The 19,190-nt window shown below is 37.7% G+C and overlaps 5 protein-coding genes across 7 annotated transcripts; 3 read left to right on the forward strand and 2 right to left on the reverse strand.

The window, feature by feature from the left end:
• Positions 1–3,652: 3,652 nt before the first annotated feature.
• LOC6570098 (glycoprotein-N-acetylgalactosamine 3-beta-galactosyltransferase 1) lies at positions 3,653–7,752 on the reverse strand. The gene is made up of 4 exons (XM_001996307.3): positions 7,189–7,752; positions 7,005–7,098; positions 3,963–4,259; positions 3,653–3,906 (listed from the first exon to the last, which is right to left on the reverse strand). The coding sequence occupies exons 1-4, from the start codon at positions 7,686–7,688 to the stop codon at positions 3,679–3,681; spliced, it is 1,119 nt and encodes a 372-aa protein (XP_001996343.1). The 5' UTR covers positions 7,689–7,752; the 3' UTR covers positions 3,653–3,678.
• Positions 7,753–8,504: 752 nt separating this feature from the next.
• On the forward strand, positions 8,505–9,313 carry LOC6570097. The gene is made up of 2 exons (XM_032741920.1): positions 8,505–8,519; positions 8,588–9,313. The coding sequence occupies exons 1-2, from the start codon at positions 8,505–8,507 to the stop codon at positions 9,311–9,313; spliced, it is 741 nt and encodes a 246-aa protein (XP_032597811.1).
• Positions 9,314–10,231: 918 nt separating this feature from the next.
• Positions 10,232–12,791, forward strand: LOC6570096 (glycoprotein-N-acetylgalactosamine 3-beta-galactosyltransferase 1). 3 transcript variants are annotated; one of them, XM_032741905.1, is made up of 5 exons: positions 10,232–10,366; positions 11,131–11,717; positions 11,809–11,905; positions 12,231–12,443; positions 12,511–12,791. In XM_032741905.1, the coding sequence occupies exons 2-5, from the start codon at positions 11,245–11,247 to the stop codon at positions 12,622–12,624; spliced, it is 897 nt and encodes a 298-aa protein (XP_032597796.1). In that variant the 5' UTR covers positions 10,232–10,366; positions 11,131–11,244; the 3' UTR covers positions 12,625–12,791. The 3 variants fall into 3 exon arrangements, with proteins under 3 accessions (XP_032597796.1, XP_032597795.1, XP_001996341.2); XM_032741904.2 differs by lacking the exon at positions 10,232–10,366 and adding an exon at positions 10,629–10,998 and having other exon boundaries at positions 11,068–11,717; XM_001996305.3 differs by lacking the exon at positions 10,232–10,366 and adding an exon at positions 10,629–10,998.
• On the reverse strand, positions 12,752–14,835 carry LOC6570095. The gene is made up of 3 exons (XM_001996304.2): positions 14,050–14,835; positions 13,012–13,860; positions 12,752–12,953 (listed from the first exon to the last, which is right to left on the reverse strand). Exons 1-3 carry the CDS (start codon positions 14,833–14,835, stop codon positions 12,780–12,782), a joined length of 1,809 nt encoding a protein of 602 aa, XP_001996340.2. The 3' UTR covers positions 12,752–12,779.
• A 1,714-nt stretch (positions 14,836–16,549) lies between these two features.
• LOC6570094 (glycoprotein-N-acetylgalactosamine 3-beta-galactosyltransferase 1) lies at positions 16,550–17,930 on the forward strand. The gene is made up of 3 exons (XM_032741919.2): positions 16,550–16,553; positions 16,611–17,485; positions 17,626–17,930. Exons 1-3 carry the CDS (start codon positions 16,550–16,552, stop codon positions 17,872–17,874), a joined length of 1,128 nt encoding a protein of 375 aa, XP_032597810.2. The 3' UTR covers positions 17,875–17,930.
• Positions 17,931–19,190: the final 1,260 nt, after the last annotated feature.

Raw genomic sequence — 19,190 nt, forward strand, 5'->3', positions numbered from 1 at the left:
TATTTTTTTAAGCGAATAACTGAGTTTTGTGGCAATAGTTTATCACTGCTCGGCAAGCGCATTTAATATTCGGTGTGGCAAAGGCAACTGTTGTTTCTAGACTTTTTTTGAGGCCGCAACTCGAAACAATTCTCAAGTCAAGTCGCTTAGACTAACTATATTTTTTGTTGTGGTTCTTTTGAAGTACACTTGAGAATCAAGAATGTCTTTCAATTTCAATTTCAATGCGTGTGCATTCAACGTATTTTGTGTGTGTATTTAATATATATTCTTCGTTTTTTAGCAGCTGATTTTTCGAACGCTTCAACATTAATAAATATTTATAGATGTGCTCGCTGCACGCTGAACTTGTTAGGAGCATCGAGAATAGAAGATAAATAACAATTTTAATTGATTTTAATGTGCACAGCTGCACAACATGCATATGCAGTAGCAAGGAGCTGCAAAGTGCAAAGAGGTGATTACCGATCGATCAGGCAGCACATAGCAAAAAATATAAAACATTAAACAGAAAACTGTTGACAATCCATAGAAAAATTGACATAAAATATCGTCTCTCTGTCTGTCTTAGCTAATGCTTAAATGTCGAGACATGAACTCTGGTCAAAAGGTTGACAGTACGAAGAGAGATAAATATGAATTGTAGTCACTGCAGATATATTCATATGAACGGCATTCAAAGATAATCGAAAATGGAATATCCATCTCTATAATTCCTGTTGGACACTCCTCAATTTATCCCAACTCGTTTGGAACTTGCTGTATAAAAATAAACCAATTAGTTTCGGGGAAAAAACCAATACCTGACAGTTCGTTAATTATGGCATACCAATCGTCAAGTGCCACCGAATACTTGAAACAACTCTAAAAACTACGCACATTTCATTTCAGCAATTCAGAATCAATTCACAACAAAGTAAAATATGTAATAATAGCTGGCTTTGCTTTGTGCCGAAGTTTAAGTACCCTTGCATAACAGAGTCCAACTCCTTACAACTAATGTTGATAATATTTTGTCAAAATATATGGACTGATTTAATTCTCTGCCTGTCAGATCAGGGTATCTGTTTTTGTTTAATTTATTACATTTCTATTTAGCAATACGATTGGCACCAAAAGTGAATGGTCAAATTGTTTGACAGAACTTTATTGGTTATGCATATAAAATATTAATTGGAAATAAATATTTAACCTGCTACGAAATCATGAATTAATTAATTATATATAATGCTTTAACAATTCAGTTAACAACTTTCACAAAAATTAAGTGCGTGGCCAAAGCAATTGACATGAAAGATATGAGGCAGCAAAAAGCCACAACAGCAACGCTGAGCTGAGTAACCGATTTTTTACAGTTTCGATTTGGATTTTAATTCAATTTCAATTTGGATTTATATTTTTATTATTTTTATTTTAGTTTATTTATTTATTTTTTTTTGTTGGTCGTCGCTTACAAAAAATGTGGTAATTTTGAATGGCTTGCAAATCGAGAGCGGAGCAGTTTACAGCTCGCATTTGACAACAACGAAGGTCACGAGTGCGAACAACGAATGCGAGCAGCCGCCTGCTCCCAGCTACATAAATGCCATGACTCGACGCACAATTTGATTGAAAGAAACATACACAAAAAAAGCAAGAAAGAATGCTATAGTTGAATGGTCTCGACTACGAGATACCCTGAAACCAGCTCAGCACGCTCAAATGTAAGCAGTTATTGTGTACAGAAAGTGATGAGATCCATATGAGAATACGTTTGGACTATAACTTGCGTGTTTGTTATCCGATCTTGATCTTAATAATATGTCAATGTATATAATATATTAATTGGAAGGCTGTCTTTAAAATTGTGTCTTGAATTGTAATCGGAAATCGATATGTATCGATGTGCGAGCAACGAGGCCAGTTATCGATCAAATAAAATAAACTTGATCTACGCGGGGTATACGAGAACCTATATTGCAAATTGAAAGATTCTACAGATAGTCGGCCATGATCCTGATCAATAATATATACACTTTAAGGAGTCGAAGTTGCTTCGATCTGGCTGTTACATACTTTTGTACAAAACCTTTACACCCTTTTTCCCGCATTTTTAATGGGTTGAGGGTATGAAAAGTGGACACATACATAGTTATAAAATATTAATCAGACAGGTGACAATAACAAGAGCAACAGCAATAGCAACAACAGCAACTGGCAACAAAAATGTAACCCACTTGCTGTGTGTAGCGTGTGTCGGCACAAAATGGAACACGCGTTGAGCGAATTGCGCATACGCACCGTCTGACGGCCATTTGAATGGTTAGACACAACGGCTGGCTAACAAAAATGAAATCCATAAAACATACAGCTAACTAAGTACGTTAACTAACTAACAACAGCAGCCAACAATCGGTAGCTGTTTGCCTGGCTTGTTTAGCAAACAGTTTGCGTTGTGCGTCTCTCATTAATTGAGTCAATTTGATTGAATTGTTTTCTTGCAACTGTCAGTTGAATTTGAACAGAGCTAAAAGTAATTATAAAATGTGTACAAAACATGAAGAGTTCTCTTTTGTATAAATTCTACAATTAGTATAACTTTATAGCACGCGTAATTGGTAATTATAGTTTATGGTACTAACTCCATTTAATGCAGAAGTGACACACCTGCATTAATCGCTTCCTCAAGGCTTTTATGTTCACTGAAACGCTTCTGAAGATTCGTTAACAAACTGAGCTCAAGTTTAACTCTAGTTACTAAGCGAAGGCAGCATTCCCTTTCACTTATTAATTCTCACGTTGCATCACATCGAACCCGACAGATTAATATTTACATACCCGTGTGTATATATGTATATCCAACACTATATCTGACTCAAGTGAGGAATAGTGCGCTTGAGTATGTCATTCTGTCGGTAATTAACTGCACTGGGCAAGCAAATTGTGGGGCAGTAACAAGGCCAACTGTGGCTAAGGCATTGACTTTGGTAATGAAAAGCATTGCCGGTTTTTTGGCCCTTCATGCAAGAATGCGCTATGTTGAAGGATTTTTTGCATTAACTTGGAATACACATATCAGTTTAATTATACATTGAAGCTTCCTCTTAAACAATTGTTAAGTAATGCAGCCGCAAGGCAATTGTAATAATATTATAAAAGAATATAACATACGTTCATATGGATGCAGGCTTATAATAAAATCTAACAATATTTTTTAAAATTTCGTGACACTTTAGCTCACATCTTTACTAAATTGTTCATTTTAAAATTGCTTATTGAACAATTAGAGATTGATTTCTAGCTTTTTGGAACTGGGCTAAGCCACTTAAAGATACATTCTATAAAATTGAACAAATACAGCAATCAAATCTATTTATCGACTTTCAATTTATATTCTTACAAATAAATAAATGAATATTTATTCATACGAAATGCATAAAGTGCAAATGAAGCTTTTGCCGACCTATAACAGATTTGTATGCCATTATTCAAGAAAAAGCTTTGTCTAAAAATAAGACACCTAAAAGTATACCGCAACTTCCACTCAAGTTTGTTGCCTAAGTCTTTTGTTTAAAGGCAACAGTTTGACAGCCACAACACTGCTGCCGTTTGTTTTACATTCCACATGGTTATGCTAATTATTAAACTAATTTATTTATAATTAAATCACATGAAATAATTATATATTACTTAAAGAAATTAAAAATTATCCGGCCTCTCTTGCATTTGTGACAAGTCTTTGATCTGCGAGTTGTTTTCGATGGGAAACATTTCCAACATTTCGGTAAATGTGAACCTTCTTGGCAGCTGCTCCTCGTACTTGCGTCCAAAGACCCGCAATTGATAAAGCACAAATTCATATAGATACATGCGCTCCGGTTTGGTATAGTGAAAGGCTATCGAGTAATTTGAACAGCAATCGCTGCCCTAAAGAAATTCACAATTAACGTAATGCTCTTAAGCATTTCAATTGGCATACATACGGCTAATATCTGCGAGACACTCATCTCTTGCAGCCAATCTGGAATGCTGCCATTAGCATTGTATACATAATTCACGACATCCAGCGGAAAGAACTTTGGTCGCTCATCGTTGGGCAGGGCATGACTGGAGTCTATCAAATGTACGCCCACATTTTGCAAGCATATGCCCATGTAGAAGTCCTCAATGCCCATCTTCTTAGCTTCCGGACAAATCTTATCCGAGTCGTAGGCCTCATTCATAAAGCGACGCAGCGCCTCGCGACTGAGCACATAAGAGGCACCGCCAGACATATAACTCTATTGGAATTATTCAAATGATATACAAATTATATATTTTAAGAGATCAAGCAGAAATTTCGAAAGTTAGTACGGATCCACATCCATGTTTAGGTGAATGTATTAAGTTAATTTCTAAATGATATATTTAAGCCATCTTTTCTAAAGGAATTATTTAACTTGCATTTAACTTTCATCTAACCATATAATATGTTTAATACCAAATTATGTGTCTTTTGCTCTTACATGCTTAAAAATCAGTAAAACTTATTGTAATAAAAAAAAAAGAAAGAAATAATAATTGTTAGGCTCTTAAGCTGTAGCTTAGATACCCTTTTAGACTGGCGTTAATTGTTATATGGACTTGCCTAGTGATGTTGACGTATATTCATCATATAACTAATATAGCTATAATATATAACTTTATAGAGTCTCAGACGACTTCTTCAATTGTTGTTGCAAATTTGAAAACAAAATGAATATACCCCCTATTAAATTTAAATATTCAAATAAAAATGTATTAATTATAGTGAAATAACTTGATTTCAAGAAACTGGCTATGCACCACACCCACCACTTATAAAAATCTATTAAATGTTTCCCATCACGGAACCACAAATTGTATACAAATATGCACATCAAAGGCGCGAAAACAGCGCTCGGTCGAAGCTATTAGTTATGGTTTAGGCATTTAGCATAATTATCCGTCAAGTGCAACGTTGTTCATTACATGGATTTTAAGCAGCTTTGAAGGCCTTTTGGCCGTCTGCTACAACATAATTGCAGATGATGTGTCAAAATGCGAGTTTAATTAAAATTTGAACACGGGAAGCTTAAAGATCATTTGGTTTGACATTTGCCGGATGAATTCATATTTTTAGGTACAATAAATCAAATTTGTATTTTTTTCTATTCCCAATGACTAACAAGATAACCTTTTTATTAGCATCAAGCGTGCATCTAATTGATTTCAGAGTTATTTGTAGTAAAGCTCTGCCATTAAAAAATTAACATATGCTAATTTATATCTCTACAAAATACCGCAAAACCCTTAACAAAGCTTTAAAATACAATCAGTAACATAAACGTCGTAATAAATCAAAGAAATTTGATAAACATAAAATATTGTAAACAATTTTCAAATATTGTTGGCAAACAAAAATGCTATTTCTTAGTGCAACTGAGCCTGAGCCACCTGCTGTGTTGTGAACTTGGCTACTTGCTTTGAGCCAAGTATAGTTAATTAGCCAGTATATTATATTTGGTATTAGTTAAGATTAAGCAGCGTGCATTTTAAAACAACACTTTGAATTAAAGTTAATGAGAAAAAGCATTAAAATAAATAAAAAATTGCTGTTCATTAGCCATATTTTTATATTTTATTCAAATAAGCAGAAAATTATATTCAATAAGCAGGCTGCAATAAGAAATATAAATTTAAAAAATATTTTTTAATCTAAATATAGAAAAAGTTTTACTCTTCGCTATTTCTTAGCAGCTGAATACAAATACTTTTGTTTTTATTTTTATTTGAACAAGTCTTTTAATAAGTAACCATTTGGCCAATAACAAACATAATTCTGTTATGATTTATTATTATCTCAAAAAACTTCATTTTAATAACTTATTCATTCAATTTAAATGCCAATTTAATTTTGCTCTTCCTTATTATGCCAAAATTGATTACATACTTATATATATATAAATATTATTTTTCATTTAACTCATTCATTAGCTCATATTTGTTTTGGCTTATATTTTTATTTTTTTGTGCTGTTCAGCTCACAACAAGAATTAAACACCAGCTGTTGGTCAACAATGTGTACTTTGGCTGCCTCCAAAACTTTGCACAATATGTAATTTGAAGAGGTAAAAAAAAAAATATAAATGTCAACTGCGAGGAGTGGCAGCCCTCAACACGATGAGTTTGTGCATTAGATGCCAAGTCACCTCGAAGACCTTACGTCAACTGACCATTAACTGAGAGACTGAGAGAAGAAGACAGAAGCAGGTGAATAGCAACGTCTATTCACTGACACCAGTTCCATTTGCGTTTACTGCTGTTTACTGTTGTTGCATGTTTTATGGATTCATCATTTATTAAAACTGTCAAGGTTTTTATGGCAAAGAATTGTCTTTAATTAGCAAAGAAATTAAACGAAAATCAGCAAATTATTATTTAACCACGGAACAGAGAACCGGTTAATCTGCTCAACATTTATTGCATAGAAAACAACTTGCATTTAGAAATTTCGCTATCCCGAATATGAAAGCAACTAAATATTTTTATTAGCATGGCGTAACAGAAATACTCTTATCAAAATTTTTGTTATCAAAAATTCAAATTGGAAAAAATTCTTGCATTTGTTTCTCTAGAATATCACTTTATGTTCTGAGATATATCATTGTTTTCTAAATAAATAAAGCATATGTATATCAAATATAGCATATTTTTAAAAGTATTTGAATGACTTCAGGCTTAAAGAAGAAGAAGCTTAATATTCACACAAAACATTTTTCTGTCAATTCTGCAACTGATATACCACATCAACTGCAAGCATTGACTATTTGATAAATGAAATATGATATTTGGACAGAATAATTATATAAGAAGCTAAAATTTAATAAAGCTTTGCCAGGTGTTTTAAACTGGTGGCAGTTAAATTTTAGCAATTTGCAATGCAAATTTTGAAACAATAGTTGAAGAAGACCAAGTATAGTTATATGAAATGATGATATAACAATGATCTGCAGTTAAGAACTTACCACATTGTAACGTCTGAGCTGATAACCAAAGTAGACGGGCATATTGGGATCATAGGCGCTGAGCATGTGCCGCAGATTCTCCATGATGACATAGCTGGAAAAAAGTATTAGGATAATGAGTTCACAGAAGAGGGGAAGCTGAGTTCTTAGACGATTTCTGGATTTGTTTAGTAGCACCACTCACGTGTCATCGTCGGCCTTGAGAAACCAATCGAATTGCTCGCCATATGTGTGCCACACATGACGAAAACCCTCGCGCGTTTTGTTCCACAGATCCTCATAGTTGCCGCCATTGGGTTGCACCACTTGAACCACGCCGAGCGGTTCATAGTTCTCGCTGCTGACAAACACCAGTTTGCTGCAGCGCTTGCCCCATGTGGCATGCACATGCTGTGCATAGCGCTCAACATAATCCGGACAGGTCAACACCATGCATAGCACCCGCACCGACGCCAACTCCCAATCCGTTTGCATCGCCAATCCCTGCGTTGCTGTCGTGCTGATCATGCTACTGCTGCTGGACCAACAGTTGACCTCATTCTGCATATCATAGATGTAGAGGAGCAGGACGAAGGCGCATACAAATCCCGATATGAAGCCCGTCAATAGATGCAACTGGCCGCGCAGTTGGCCAACGTAGCTGGCCCCCAGTCTGGCGATTGATTTGCTTTTGGCCGCTGTCATTGCGACGTTTGCGGCTGCTGTGTTGTGTTCTGTTCGACGGCTAATTTGTTATTGCACTCGTGGTTCGCTGTGACGTGCAGCTTCAGGCCAAGACTGTGACCAACGACCGGTTTGATGCCTTTTATTGTCGAAGGCATTGTTTACACTAGTCTAGGTGCGTGCTTATTGTGTGCTAACACACATAATAATGTCTAAAAACAAACAACTTCATTTCGCGCGATGAATTTCTCATGCCAATTATTTTCCCTATATTCTCTTTACTGTTTCTTGACATGCAATTCAATCCTTTGCTTGATGACCTAAAAATATTGCTCCTATTACCAATTTATCCAATCGATCAGATTTTTCATATAGGCAGTTTTTGTCGTTACATTGATGGATTGTCTCTATGAATTCTTAGCGGTATTAATTCAAGACACTTTTTAAGATGTTAGCATAATTTGGCAATGGCAGACGAACAGGTTGACAATTTCAATGGCGAATTTAAATATCGGTCAATTGTCATTGTCATCTGTCTAATTGGCAGATGTATTTAGTTGTCGCAGACGACCAATTGTTGGATGCTTACGCAGCACAAAACTAGACACAAAATGAAAAACGAAAGTAATAAGTAATCACTTCATTTGGTCAATTAGAAAATGGCATTGCGGCCAATTGATGCGCATGACATTGTATAACGGTAACTATTAAGTAATATCGAACACCGCATTGGTATAAAAGAGCCAAGCTGCGACAATCACAACTGTAGTTTGCTGGCTATTTGTGGGCACAACAAACAACAGAGGCAGAAAAAAAGAAGAAAGAAACGAAAAGAAAATGATGCAATTCAAGGTGTGCTATACAAATAACAAATACTTTGTAATAGAGATGATGCTGACTTAAACACGAATCCTTTTCAGCTGCTGCTCCTCGCCTTGGCCTTGTTCGGCGCAATACACGCCGAGTACAACTACGACCCCAATAATCATCAGAGCATCAACAGCATAAATCAAAATTTAAAGCTGACCTCAGCTTCAAATGAGATCAATTCGGTGGAGCAGAGTGCATCCAGTTCGGACGAGGATTATCGCACAGACTACCAAACGAACGAGAACTCACAGGCCACGCCCAATGGCTATGATTATACAACTCACTTGGATAGTTCCGATTCGAGTGCTGCCACCAGCACTGTCCGGGGTTCTGCGCCGCTCTTTGCAGTGCCACTGCCCGTGCAGCAGCAGCGTCAGGCAGAGATCTTTGCGCCCGCTAGCTATAGCTTCAACTATGCCGTGAATGATGAGAGCACCGGCGACATCAAGGAACACAGCGAGACACGCGATGGTTATGTGGTCAGTGGCTCCTACAGCCTCGTCGATCCCGATGGCTACAAGCGGACCGTCACCTACACTGCGGACAATGTGCATGGCTTCAATGCGGTCGTCACTCGCGTACCCTACGTCCTCAAGAAGCTGGCGGTTGTGGCGCCCTCAGTGCTGCTGAACGAGCGCTCGCCCGTTGGCCAACTCTCTGCCACTTCCTCGGGCTCGGCAACTGTGAGGGGCGTTGATAATACGTTAAGATCGACATCGGGTGATAGCTATGTGATTGCGGCAAATGAGCGAACAACGGGTGGAGTATACGCCTAGTTTTTAATGTCAATTGTTTTAAATCATATTTCTAGTTTTTTAAATTGTAATTTGTATGTGCTAGAGCAGAAAATATATCATTATTTTATTCAGACTGAATTTTGTGTTTTTAATCATAAAAAAGATTTGAAAAAATTTCATATTCGCAGCTCTTCTTTTATTTCATTGCAAACTTTTAGGCAGACGATAAAATTCAAGTTAAAAAGTGTTTAATACGAGAACTTAAAAACTTTTTGATTAGAAAAGGTAAAAGTTATCGAGCTAAAATATGTATTCTTAATACTTTCAGATGATAGTTTCATAAAACAATAACAATTAGTATCGTAAGAACTTCAAATAGAAAAAAAAAATAACAAAGGTCAAAAGAGAAAACGAAAGAGATACGTCGTAACCAGTTGTGCATTTTAAACAGCCAAGACCAGGTGGCTGATCAGAAAGCTGAGCTGAATACGATTATTATTAACGCATTTGGTTTCATTTTGCAGCCAGAACACGAATCCCATGCGACTTTTTTATTTAATTTCATTCATAAGTAACGGATTAATATTGCAGTTGATAGAATCGATTCATTCATGTTTGAATATGTGTAAGTGTTCCCACTTATTCAGCTGTCGATTTTGGTACATCTCTAGCTTTGGACATGGATGGTCACACTGAGCGCGAGTGAAGCGCGCACGTATAAAAAAGCACAACAAACACACAAGACAAGACAAGAAAACAAAACAAAACAGCAACAACAACAGCAACAGAATACAAGCGACTCGTGCAAGTCTGTCAACGATCGTCAAAGCGTGAAGTCGACTTCGCGCTCTTCTGCCGCTTCTCGAGTTGTTTATTCGATACGACATTTACTGCGTTTGTTTGTTTTTTTTTTGTTGGTTTTTTGTTTTTGTATTCCTTACGTGTGTATGTGTATGTGAGCAAATAAACAAAAGCCAAATAAAACGAGACGAAACGAAACGAATCACAACGAAACGAGCGTTGCGCCCTCGCAGAGCACGCGCGGATCGAAGAGGGGCAGCACAGTTTGCGAGGCATTCGAAAAAAAACCCGGTAAACAGCTGGCCAACAGTTTACTACTTACCAATTGCAAATCGAATTAAGCCCAAAAGTTGCAGCGGAAAGCAAAAAAAAATATATATATATATAAGTGAAGTCTTAGTCTCACCTGTGTGCGCCGCTCGGTCGTGAAGGTCAACCGCATCTTACATGTTTTGTCTTTTGCCTTTTAACGGTCGCTACGTCACCTCACAAGAATGTGTTAATTTGGAATTTCAACAACAACAACAACATCATCAAGAATAGTACACACAAAAATGTGCTGCAACAACAACGGCGACACGAACTGAAACATTAAATTTGCATAAGAAAGTAGAAGTGGTCTGCCCCGATTGTTTCAGCCCAGTCAAAACAGAAATCCAGCAGTTTGCGCAGCGATGGGAGCGGCAGTTGGTGTGGCAGACACATTTCTTTCGTTGCATATTTTTTCAAAAAAATTCAATAGTCGTACAAATAATAAAAACTGTATGTTAACTGTTTAACCGAAACAGACACTCAAACTGTGCGAAATACTAAATTGTATGCATAAAAACTTTTCACTTGCTTTTTAAAGATCATCAATAAATAACAAACAAAAAAACGGCTGGTTTAAAAATAACTGACTCGTGAGCAGTGGCTGTCAAACTGTGAGTAGGCGTGAAGTATTTGTGACTAAGCAATGTGATAAATGCCAAACTGAATGCTGTTAATTTTAGATGTTAACCGTGAACAGGGATCATGAGTAACACATCACATCTAAACACTCAACTTTTTCCCAGATTCAGGGTGTGTTATTGACTGTTGGATAATGAAGCTTCTTATTCCTGGACAATATCAATTTGTGTTCACACACCATTTCCCACTGGGAACCGAATACAAGCAGTAGACAGAATATGAATTTCATGGGGCAGCAACGCAATCGCGTGGAGCCACTGCTGTTGCTGCTGCTGGGCCTCATCTGTGGCAGCGGGCTGTCGAAGTTGTTGCAATTGGTGCGTCTGCAATTCTACGATAATATCAACGCGCAAACTGATATCTCCCAGCTAACATATGCCAGCAGCTATAGTCAGCATGTTACAGCAACTGATTCGGGTTCGAGTGACAAGAATACGACACAGAGAATACTCTGCATTATCATGATTGATCCGATGCGCACACGCCAACTGCACATCGAACGCACCTGGGGAAGGCGCTGCAAGATGTTGCTATTCCTGAGTGGCCAGCCCAATAAGCAGTCGGGCGTTATGGGGCTGGCAATGAGAAAGGGGCACAACATATCGTGGGGCAGGCTACGATCGAGCCTGCAGCATGTCTATAAGCATTATGGCACTCAACACGATTGGTTTCTGCTGGTCAAGGATGAAACGTTAGTAAATTTAACTCTGATTCGAAATGCATAACAAAAAAATAATATACATTTATTTTTCGTTTAACTTCTTATCATTCACTTATCTCAGCTATGTGATCATGGAGAATCTACAGCGTTTTCTGTTTGACCACGCGTCAGAGACGCCTATTTACTTTGATAGCAATTCTTGGAAATACACAAAAAAGGTGAGCGCAGAACAAATGTAAAAAAAAAACGAATTAGTTAAAAATAAAAGGAATTAGCTTGAAATAGAGTAAAGTATACGAAAAATACCTGCAATCACTCAATGATACAGTAATTTCTATCTAAATTTAGTTGGACATTTATACACTTTGGAGTAGTATTTTATTCAAGTTCTTTTTTTTAACAATTAAATATAGTAGATTTTTACATGCACGCAAAATGCTCAACTATAAGCTATGTTGTAATAAAAGCATTAGAAATCAGAATTATACACTTACATGCAATCATAATTTAATTAAATAATTTAAAATTGATCATAATTTTCAGATGCACAAGTCCGAAATGGATAGTTATATTTTTAGTAGGGAGGCACTGCATCGCTTTATGACACTGGCACACGGGAATAGCAGCATCTGCAGCAATCGGGATTATGGCATGATGCATGTGGAAGTTGCACGTTGTTTTCGAAATGTGGGCGTGGCATCCGGCAATGCGCGCGATGAACACGGACTGCCACTCTTCGCCCCCAAATTCAGCAATGTAAGCTGACTTTTGCATTTAATGACATCAAAGATCCCACTAAAATATATATATATATATATTACAGATATCACTTGAATGCTGTTCGACTTCAGCGATATCGTTTCACTGTGTTAGTGCCGCATGCTTTTATCAGATGGATTATTATATCTACAGACTGCACCCTTTAACATCTATGTAATGGGAATTTACGAAATTTGGAAAGGACTGCAGCAAAAGTATGCCAAAGACAGAGACTAATCATTTCCATAAAATATATATTTAGTATCCGTAAGATAAATAATCTATAATATGTATATAGTATGTTTGTATTAAGCACAATAAGAAGCTCAACATTTAAATCTGAAATCTTGTAAAATTTCTTTTTGAGTTTAGTTTTCCAGTTAGAGGCTCGTATCCCATTATAATGCCATATGGACGCATATTATACAGAAGATAATCAAATAAGTACATTTGATAATGTAATACATAGTGAATTGTTATGGCATAGGTTGAACAACACTCCAGGCCCTAGGAATATGATCATTATATAAACCGTTTACTATCATGATGGATAAGAAAAGGGTACCTCCTTTAATTTGTAGTACATGTATTCATACAGCCAAAAGTCATTGCTCATGCGTCCAGGTATCATCATGTGCTCCAATGAGAGGGGCAGGAATCGATGTCGCCCTTCAGCATCCCTCGAATCGCCAGCGGTAACATTGCACGTGCTCAAGCAGACACCCATTTCAAAGTCCTCGGTGCCCATTTGATTTTGATTGCATCTGCCCGAATCCAGACCGTCTTCGACCAGACGACGCACTGCCTCCCGACTAAGTACGTAGCCAGCGCCACCAGACATATAGCCCTGCTTGACGTCCGGAGTGAACTTGCAGCCAAAGTAGATGGCCTCATCGGGTTGATGTGGATGCAGCATGTAGCGCATATTATCTATGATGGCATAGGTATCATCGTCGGCTTTAAAGAACCAATCCGCCTCATCCAGATAATGTCGGTAAACGTGCTTAAAAGCTGCCTTCGCCTTGCCCCACAGTAGGCTGTAGCCCTCGCTCACATTTAGTGCCACAGTTGCCATTCCCGCCTCTTCCCGTCTCTCCTGCCTTCGACTGCTAAACACAATCAGCTTGTTGCAGTGACGCCCCCAGGTTTGTCGAATGGCCCTCGCCACCTTAGCATACATGTCCGGATAGGTCAGTACCAGGCAGAGAATGCGCACCTGCTTATAGAGCTGCTTAGATAGGGTGTCATTTACAGGCACAGTCGCCAATTGCAAAGCCGATCCCTGTCTCAGCCCAGGCATTCCAGTCATGTACCCATACGGTCTGAGATGGTACAGAAAATACTCCAACACATAAAGTTGATTGGCGGTGACATATGGAAAGGCGATGGGATAATCTGTGGATATATTAAAGCCCTGTAAAGTGATGATGATAAGTATAGAAGTCAGAAAGTACTCAACTTGCAGATGCCCTGTAAAGATCAAACAGCGGAAACATTTCCGCCTACTTGGGTGCAGTGCAATACACAATGTAAATACATACAAATTAAGTCCAATCTTACTTAAAAAATGTAAACAGGGACTATTATTATATGTACCCCTTACCAGCCCGGAGTAGATCGCTCTGTGTATATATGGCCAATTCCAAAACTCGGAGCGAAGCGAGAACGGGACCAACTCGGCGGGCACCTTAAATGGAAACAGGTACACATTGGGACCCTCCTGCATGGCTGCAAGACAGCCGCCTAAATTGTTGTTGTTGGGAACACAATCCTGTGCGACCAGCTGCTTCAGTGCGCCGCGACTAAATATAAAATCCGTGGTGTCTCGCAGGCTAACATGCGCATAGGGATAGGCCAGATGGAAAGCGCTGAAGTAAATTCGGCTATTTGGCGCATAGCTGGCAAGATGGAAGCGCACATTTTCCATGATCACATAGCTGTCCACATGCACGTGCAGCAACCAATCCAAGTCCGAGGAGTACCTATCGTAGATGCGGCGATAGGTACCCGCCGGATTCACCGACTGGCTGAGATGCATCCTATTGCAGCGCCGGCCCCAAGTTCTGCGTATGTGTCTTAACTTGCGATGCTCGTGATCGTTGGTCATCTGCAGCAGGCAGTGTATTCGGATGCTGCTGTACAGCTGCTCGGCGATGCTCAAATTGTCCAAGGTCTGGTTTCGACTGCCCACAACATAGTCGGAGATGTTCTCCTTATATGGCGGTTGCAGATAGTCCATTAGCTTGATGCCGGCTCCGCTTAGCGCGAATAAATAGAGCTCCAGCAGCACCAACCAGATGAGGCAACTAGCTAACAGGGGCAGAGTTCTAGAGCCCCAAATGTGTTTAAAACGCCAAAACATTCTGCGCACATTTTCAAAATTCGCCATAAATTAATTTGTTTGCCAACTGTCAAATCGGTCATGCGCCGTCGTTGCCAGACTTTTGTAAAAGTGTGTACGTATTGTGAGCGGCTTGCTCTTTTCGTTCATTTGCTCGTGAGCTACCTCAATTGAGCGAATCATCAGCAGTGAATAACAGTGCTCCTTATTGCTGCCTCTTCAGTTTAAATCTTATTGCATACATTTGATCAGATATAGATAAAAGGAAAATATATACCGATGACTTAATCTTTTGTTTTTTTTTTTTTATCGATTGCGCCATTGGGAATGCCCTTAATCATAAAACGATTTAATATGTGGTCAGTTCCACCTGACATATAATCCTGCTCAACGCAGTTCTTATAGAGAGGAAAAAATTCTAAACATTTCCTATTCGGAAATCAATCTTTTTTGGCTTCAATATTTATTTCACATAATGTTTTAAAACAAAATGATTTGTTTCAAGTTGAAAATCAAATATCAACTCGCCAATTGTTTCAACTCGACGGTAGCAAAATTGATCAAATATTAACTCGACGGTAGCAAAATTGATCAAATATTAGCTCAATAAATAATAATACAGCTTTGTTGTCATTGCCTTTGACGAATGTGGATGTTGTACGTCATCTTCTGTCAGTTACCTTTGGTGAAAATAAAATGGCTAGGCCGTCTGAAAACACAGAAGTTTCACTATATATAAATTTATGTACTAACAATTTAAATATGTATTAATAGATTTGGATTACACAGCGGATGCAGACGAAGGCGAAGGCAATTGGATTGTTGACGCAGCCATAAAACTTATTTAATTACTCCAAAAATAAAACTAACTGTTTTTTCTCTTTCAAAACATTTTCTTTGTTAGTTTTAATAATTAATATTATTTTAGAAATAAAGATCAGCAAAGACTTAAACAAGGATTTAGTATTATCGAAAACAAATTTAAAAAAAAAACGTTGATTTTATTATTTTAAGTTAATATAATAATATAAATAATTTATAATTATATGTAAAACGTACATATATCGATTGAATTTGACTTTGTTGTTTTTGTACAAGAAATAAATAAAATCAGTAAATGCACATCGATAAAGCAACATATCTCTGTGAAATTTTAAAAATAGTATTTATACTATTTATTTATATCTTTTTGCTATTTTGCTTACTCTGGTAAGATAATATAAAAGACAGCCTCTTTTCTGTTTGCACAATTGTCTCCTCATACAGCTACCAGCACGCATCGACATTTGCACATATATTCCACAATTAATATTTTAAAAATTTAGTCGATTCGATAGCGTGAACAACTTTGTGTCGGTTACGGTTAAAACATAACATTTTAAATTAATTGAACCCAATAAAGAACCATCAAATTTATAATAACCTTCTAATAAGAAATTATTAATTCCTAACTTCAAATTGACTCATACTTTTAATTATAAATTACACATAACATAAAATATAGTTAAGAAGTGTTGTTTTCCTTATTGTTCACTCTTACAGTGCAAAAATCAATATGGGACTAATCTCTGCATTAGAAGGTACGCGTCGAAATTTCCTCTAGAATTTGATATTTTGGCAGAATTTCAATTTTGTCAGCGAGAGCTTCAACAAAATGCTTATAATTTAGGCATATGATTGATCTCCTCACGGGGTCTTAAACGGATGAGAACGAATCAAACTTAAATTCATTGTACACTAAGGGGAAGATGACTCCCACAGTATGGGTAGCAAAAACCAGTGCATTGAAAATGGAAAATTAATTGTTTTCCTATCTGTTGCAGGACGTTCCAGCAAGCATGCTTTTGTCTCAATCATTGTCGTCTTGATCATTGGCTTCTTCCTAGCAGTGCTTTTCATTTATTGGTCCACGCCGGAACGTGACGACTACGTGCCGTACCTCCGACGTGGCCATGCGCATCATAGTCACGACATGCTGGAGCTGGCCGGCCCAGAACAGGATGTGGGCACACACGATCATGTCAACGAAAACACCAGCATTGCGGAGAAGCTGTACAGCGAGGTGCGCATTCTCTGCTGGATAATGACGAGTCCCGCCAACCATCAGAAGAAAGCGCGCCACGTGAAGCGCACCTGGGGCAAGCGTTGCAATAAGTTGATCTTCATGAGCTCAGCCAAGGATGAGGAGCTGGATGCCGTGGCGCTGCCCATCGGCGAGGGTCTCGATAATCTGTGGGGGAAAACAAAGGAAGCATTTGAGTACATCTACGAGCATCACATGAACGATGCAGACTGGTTCCTCAAAGCAGACGATGACACCTATATGATTGTAGAGAATTTGCGCTATATGCTATATCCCTACAATCCCAACACGCCAGTCTATTTTGGCTGCAAATTCAAGCCGTATGTCAAGCAAGGCTACATGTCCGGTGGAGCTGGTTATGTGCTTAGTCGCGAGGCTGTGCGTCGCTTCGTGGTCGAAGCTATTCCCAATCCGAAGCTGTGCAAGAAGGAAAACACTGGCCGCGAGGATGTGGAAATAGGCAAGTGCTTGGAGAACGTTAAGGTTCTGGCAGGCGATTCCCGAGATACCAATGGGCGTGGTCGCTTCTTTGCTTTTGTGCCGGAGGATCACTTGATCGTGCATGTGGACAAGGAATACTGGTACTGGAAGTACATCTATTACAAAACCGATGAGGCGAGTTTTTTCAAATTCAAGTTGTAGACAAAATAATAATAATAAAAAATAAGATAATTCGATTTCGAAATGTTATCTTTTACAAACAATAATAAATTATATTTTTAATTCTAATGCAACTTTTGCGATCTTCATTACAGGGTCTAAACTGCTGTTCGGACAATGCCATCTCCTTTCATTATGTTTCACCCAATGAAATGTATGTGCTGGACTATTTAATATATCATCTGAGGCCATATGGTATCGTGAATACACCAGATGCGCTACCCAACAAGCTGGGCCTGGGTGAACTGATGCCAACTCCCAAAGAGCAAACGGAGCAATATGAGCAAGAGCAAGAAGAACCAGAGAGATCTGATACAGATGGGACGCAAGAGGACGCGCAGTAACTGATCACTCTAATTGTAAATAGATCATGTGAAAATATAAATAATATTTAAAATAACGTGTTATTTATAAGTTTCAGAAATACGTTTATTGTATGTAAAATCTCTCTCTATACATATTACATATCTGTCCATTATAACATTAAGATATAAGCACAGCGTGCAATCTCGATAGATGTTAAGATATATTATAATTAAAGACTCTCACATTTTTAATCAAAGGTTCACAGTATTTTTTATAAAAAGAAAATAATAATAAGTCAGTCTAAATTTAGTGTGTGTAGTCAGCCTCCTTGCCTTCCATAAAATAAATCAGCAGCTCAATGTCTGTATTAACTCTAGTGAAGAGTATCTGGCAATGTCGAATATTCTACCATATTGCCAGTAAAAACCAACCTCTAATGATATTACCAACTGACATACATTTGTTATCAAGAGAAAATCAGCTAAAAACTCTAAAGCAATTCAAATACAATTAAAACGCGCATATATTATGATATATATTTTATTATAATGGATGGGTTAGCGATATATGTACACTGAAATGTTTGCGCTTATTGATAATGAAGTTGTATTTATGCTTAATTGCGCTTCACGCGCCATTCTTCCATTGCTGGCTGCAACCGAAATCAATCGATACCGATCAGGTATCGATACTTTACTGATATAGCTTACTTGCTCTCAATAGTATCGGTGCAATGGCAACAAGGTTGCCAGATAGCTTTCACCGCTTGATTGTTTGTCGCAAGACCTATTTACAATGAAAGTGATCAGCAATTACTACTTGTTCTTTCAAATAATTTATTATTGGACGTATATCGATTAAATTTGACTTCGTTGTGTTTGTACAAGAAATAAATAAAATCAGTAAATCGATAAAGCAACATATCTCTGTAAAATTTTAGTTTCTCGTTGACATTAATGGGCGAGGAACTGCCCACTATCCAAACTTACTTATTTCTGATCAAATTTAGCACAATTTAAAAATGCTATCTGTTAAAACACGAAAGAAATAAATAACATTGTTTACTGTCATGAGTTGTTTACACATTTGAATTAGGCGCCCTGCGAGGTATAATGTGAAAAGCTTTTTGTTATTTACATTGTTAGTTGTAATTTTACACATGCACACTATGTTAAGTGCAGTTTGAGCTGCAGCAACAAGCGTTTTCCGCCGACTGCTGCAGCTAATCAGTCGTTTCGCATTGCTCTCGCTTAGCGATCGTGCCAATTTACTCTTGTTGTGAGACGGTTTAGCAGTGGTTTCAGTCCTTCGTATAAACAAGTCCACGTATTGTGGATAAAAGGCTAAGCCGTGG

The sequence above is a fragment of the Drosophila grimshawi genome, unplaced genomic scaffold (assembly GCF_018153295.1).
Source record: "Drosophila grimshawi isolate 15287-2541.00 unplaced genomic scaffold, ASM1815329v1 contig_1377, whole genome shotgun sequence".
NCBI classification, from domain to species: Eukaryota; Metazoa; Arthropoda; class Insecta; order Diptera; family Drosophilidae; genus Drosophila; species Drosophila grimshawi.

What these genes read in the sequence shown, in the direction of transcription:
- LOC6570098 (XM_001996307.3), bottom strand. Translation starts at nt 7,688, where the DNA reads ATGACAGCGGCCAAAAGCAAATCAATCGCCAGACTGGGGGCCAGCTAC. An exon ending in AGCTCAGACGTTACAATGTG is followed by an intron (nt 4,260 to 7,004) that starts GTAAGTTCTTAA and finishes TAATTCCAATAG; the next exon opens with AGTTATATGTCTGGCGGTGC. An exon ending in GTGTCTCGCAGATATTAGCC is followed by an intron (nt 3,907 to 3,962) that starts GTATGTATGCCA and finishes GAATTTCTTTAG; the next exon opens with GGCAGCGATTGCTGTTCAAA.
- LOC6570095 (XM_001996304.2), bottom strand. Translation starts at nt 14,835, where the DNA reads ATGGCGAATTTTGAAAATGTGCGCAGAATGTTTTGGCGTTTTAAACAC. An exon ending in GAGCGATCTACTCCGGGCTG is followed by an intron (nt 13,861 to 14,049) that starts GTAAGGGGTACA and finishes ATCACTTTACAG; the next exon opens with GGCTTTAATATATCCACAGA. An exon ending in TGTACTACAAATTAAAGGAG is followed by an intron (nt 12,954 to 13,011) that starts GTACCCTTTTCT and finishes TCATATTCCTAG; the next exon opens with GGCCTGGAGTGTTGTTCAAC.
- LOC6570094 (XM_032741919.2), top strand. An exon ending in TCTATTACAAAACCGATGAG is followed by an intron (nt 17,486 to 17,625) that starts GCGAGTTTTTTC and finishes TCTTCATTACAG; the next exon opens with GGTCTAAACTGCTGTTCGGA.
- LOC6570096 (XM_032741905.1), top strand. Translation starts at nt 11,245, where the DNA reads ATGAATTTCATGGGGCAGCAACGCAATCGCGTGGAGCCACTGCTGTTG. An exon ending in CTTGGAAATACACAAAAAAG is followed by an intron (nt 11,906 to 12,230) that starts GTGAGCGCAGAA and finishes CATAATTTTCAG; the next exon opens with ATGCACAAGTCCGAAATGGA. An exon ending in TCGCCCCCAAATTCAGCAAT is followed by an intron (nt 12,444 to 12,510) that starts GTAAGCTGACTT and finishes TATATATTACAG; the next exon opens with ATATCACTTGAATGCTGTTC.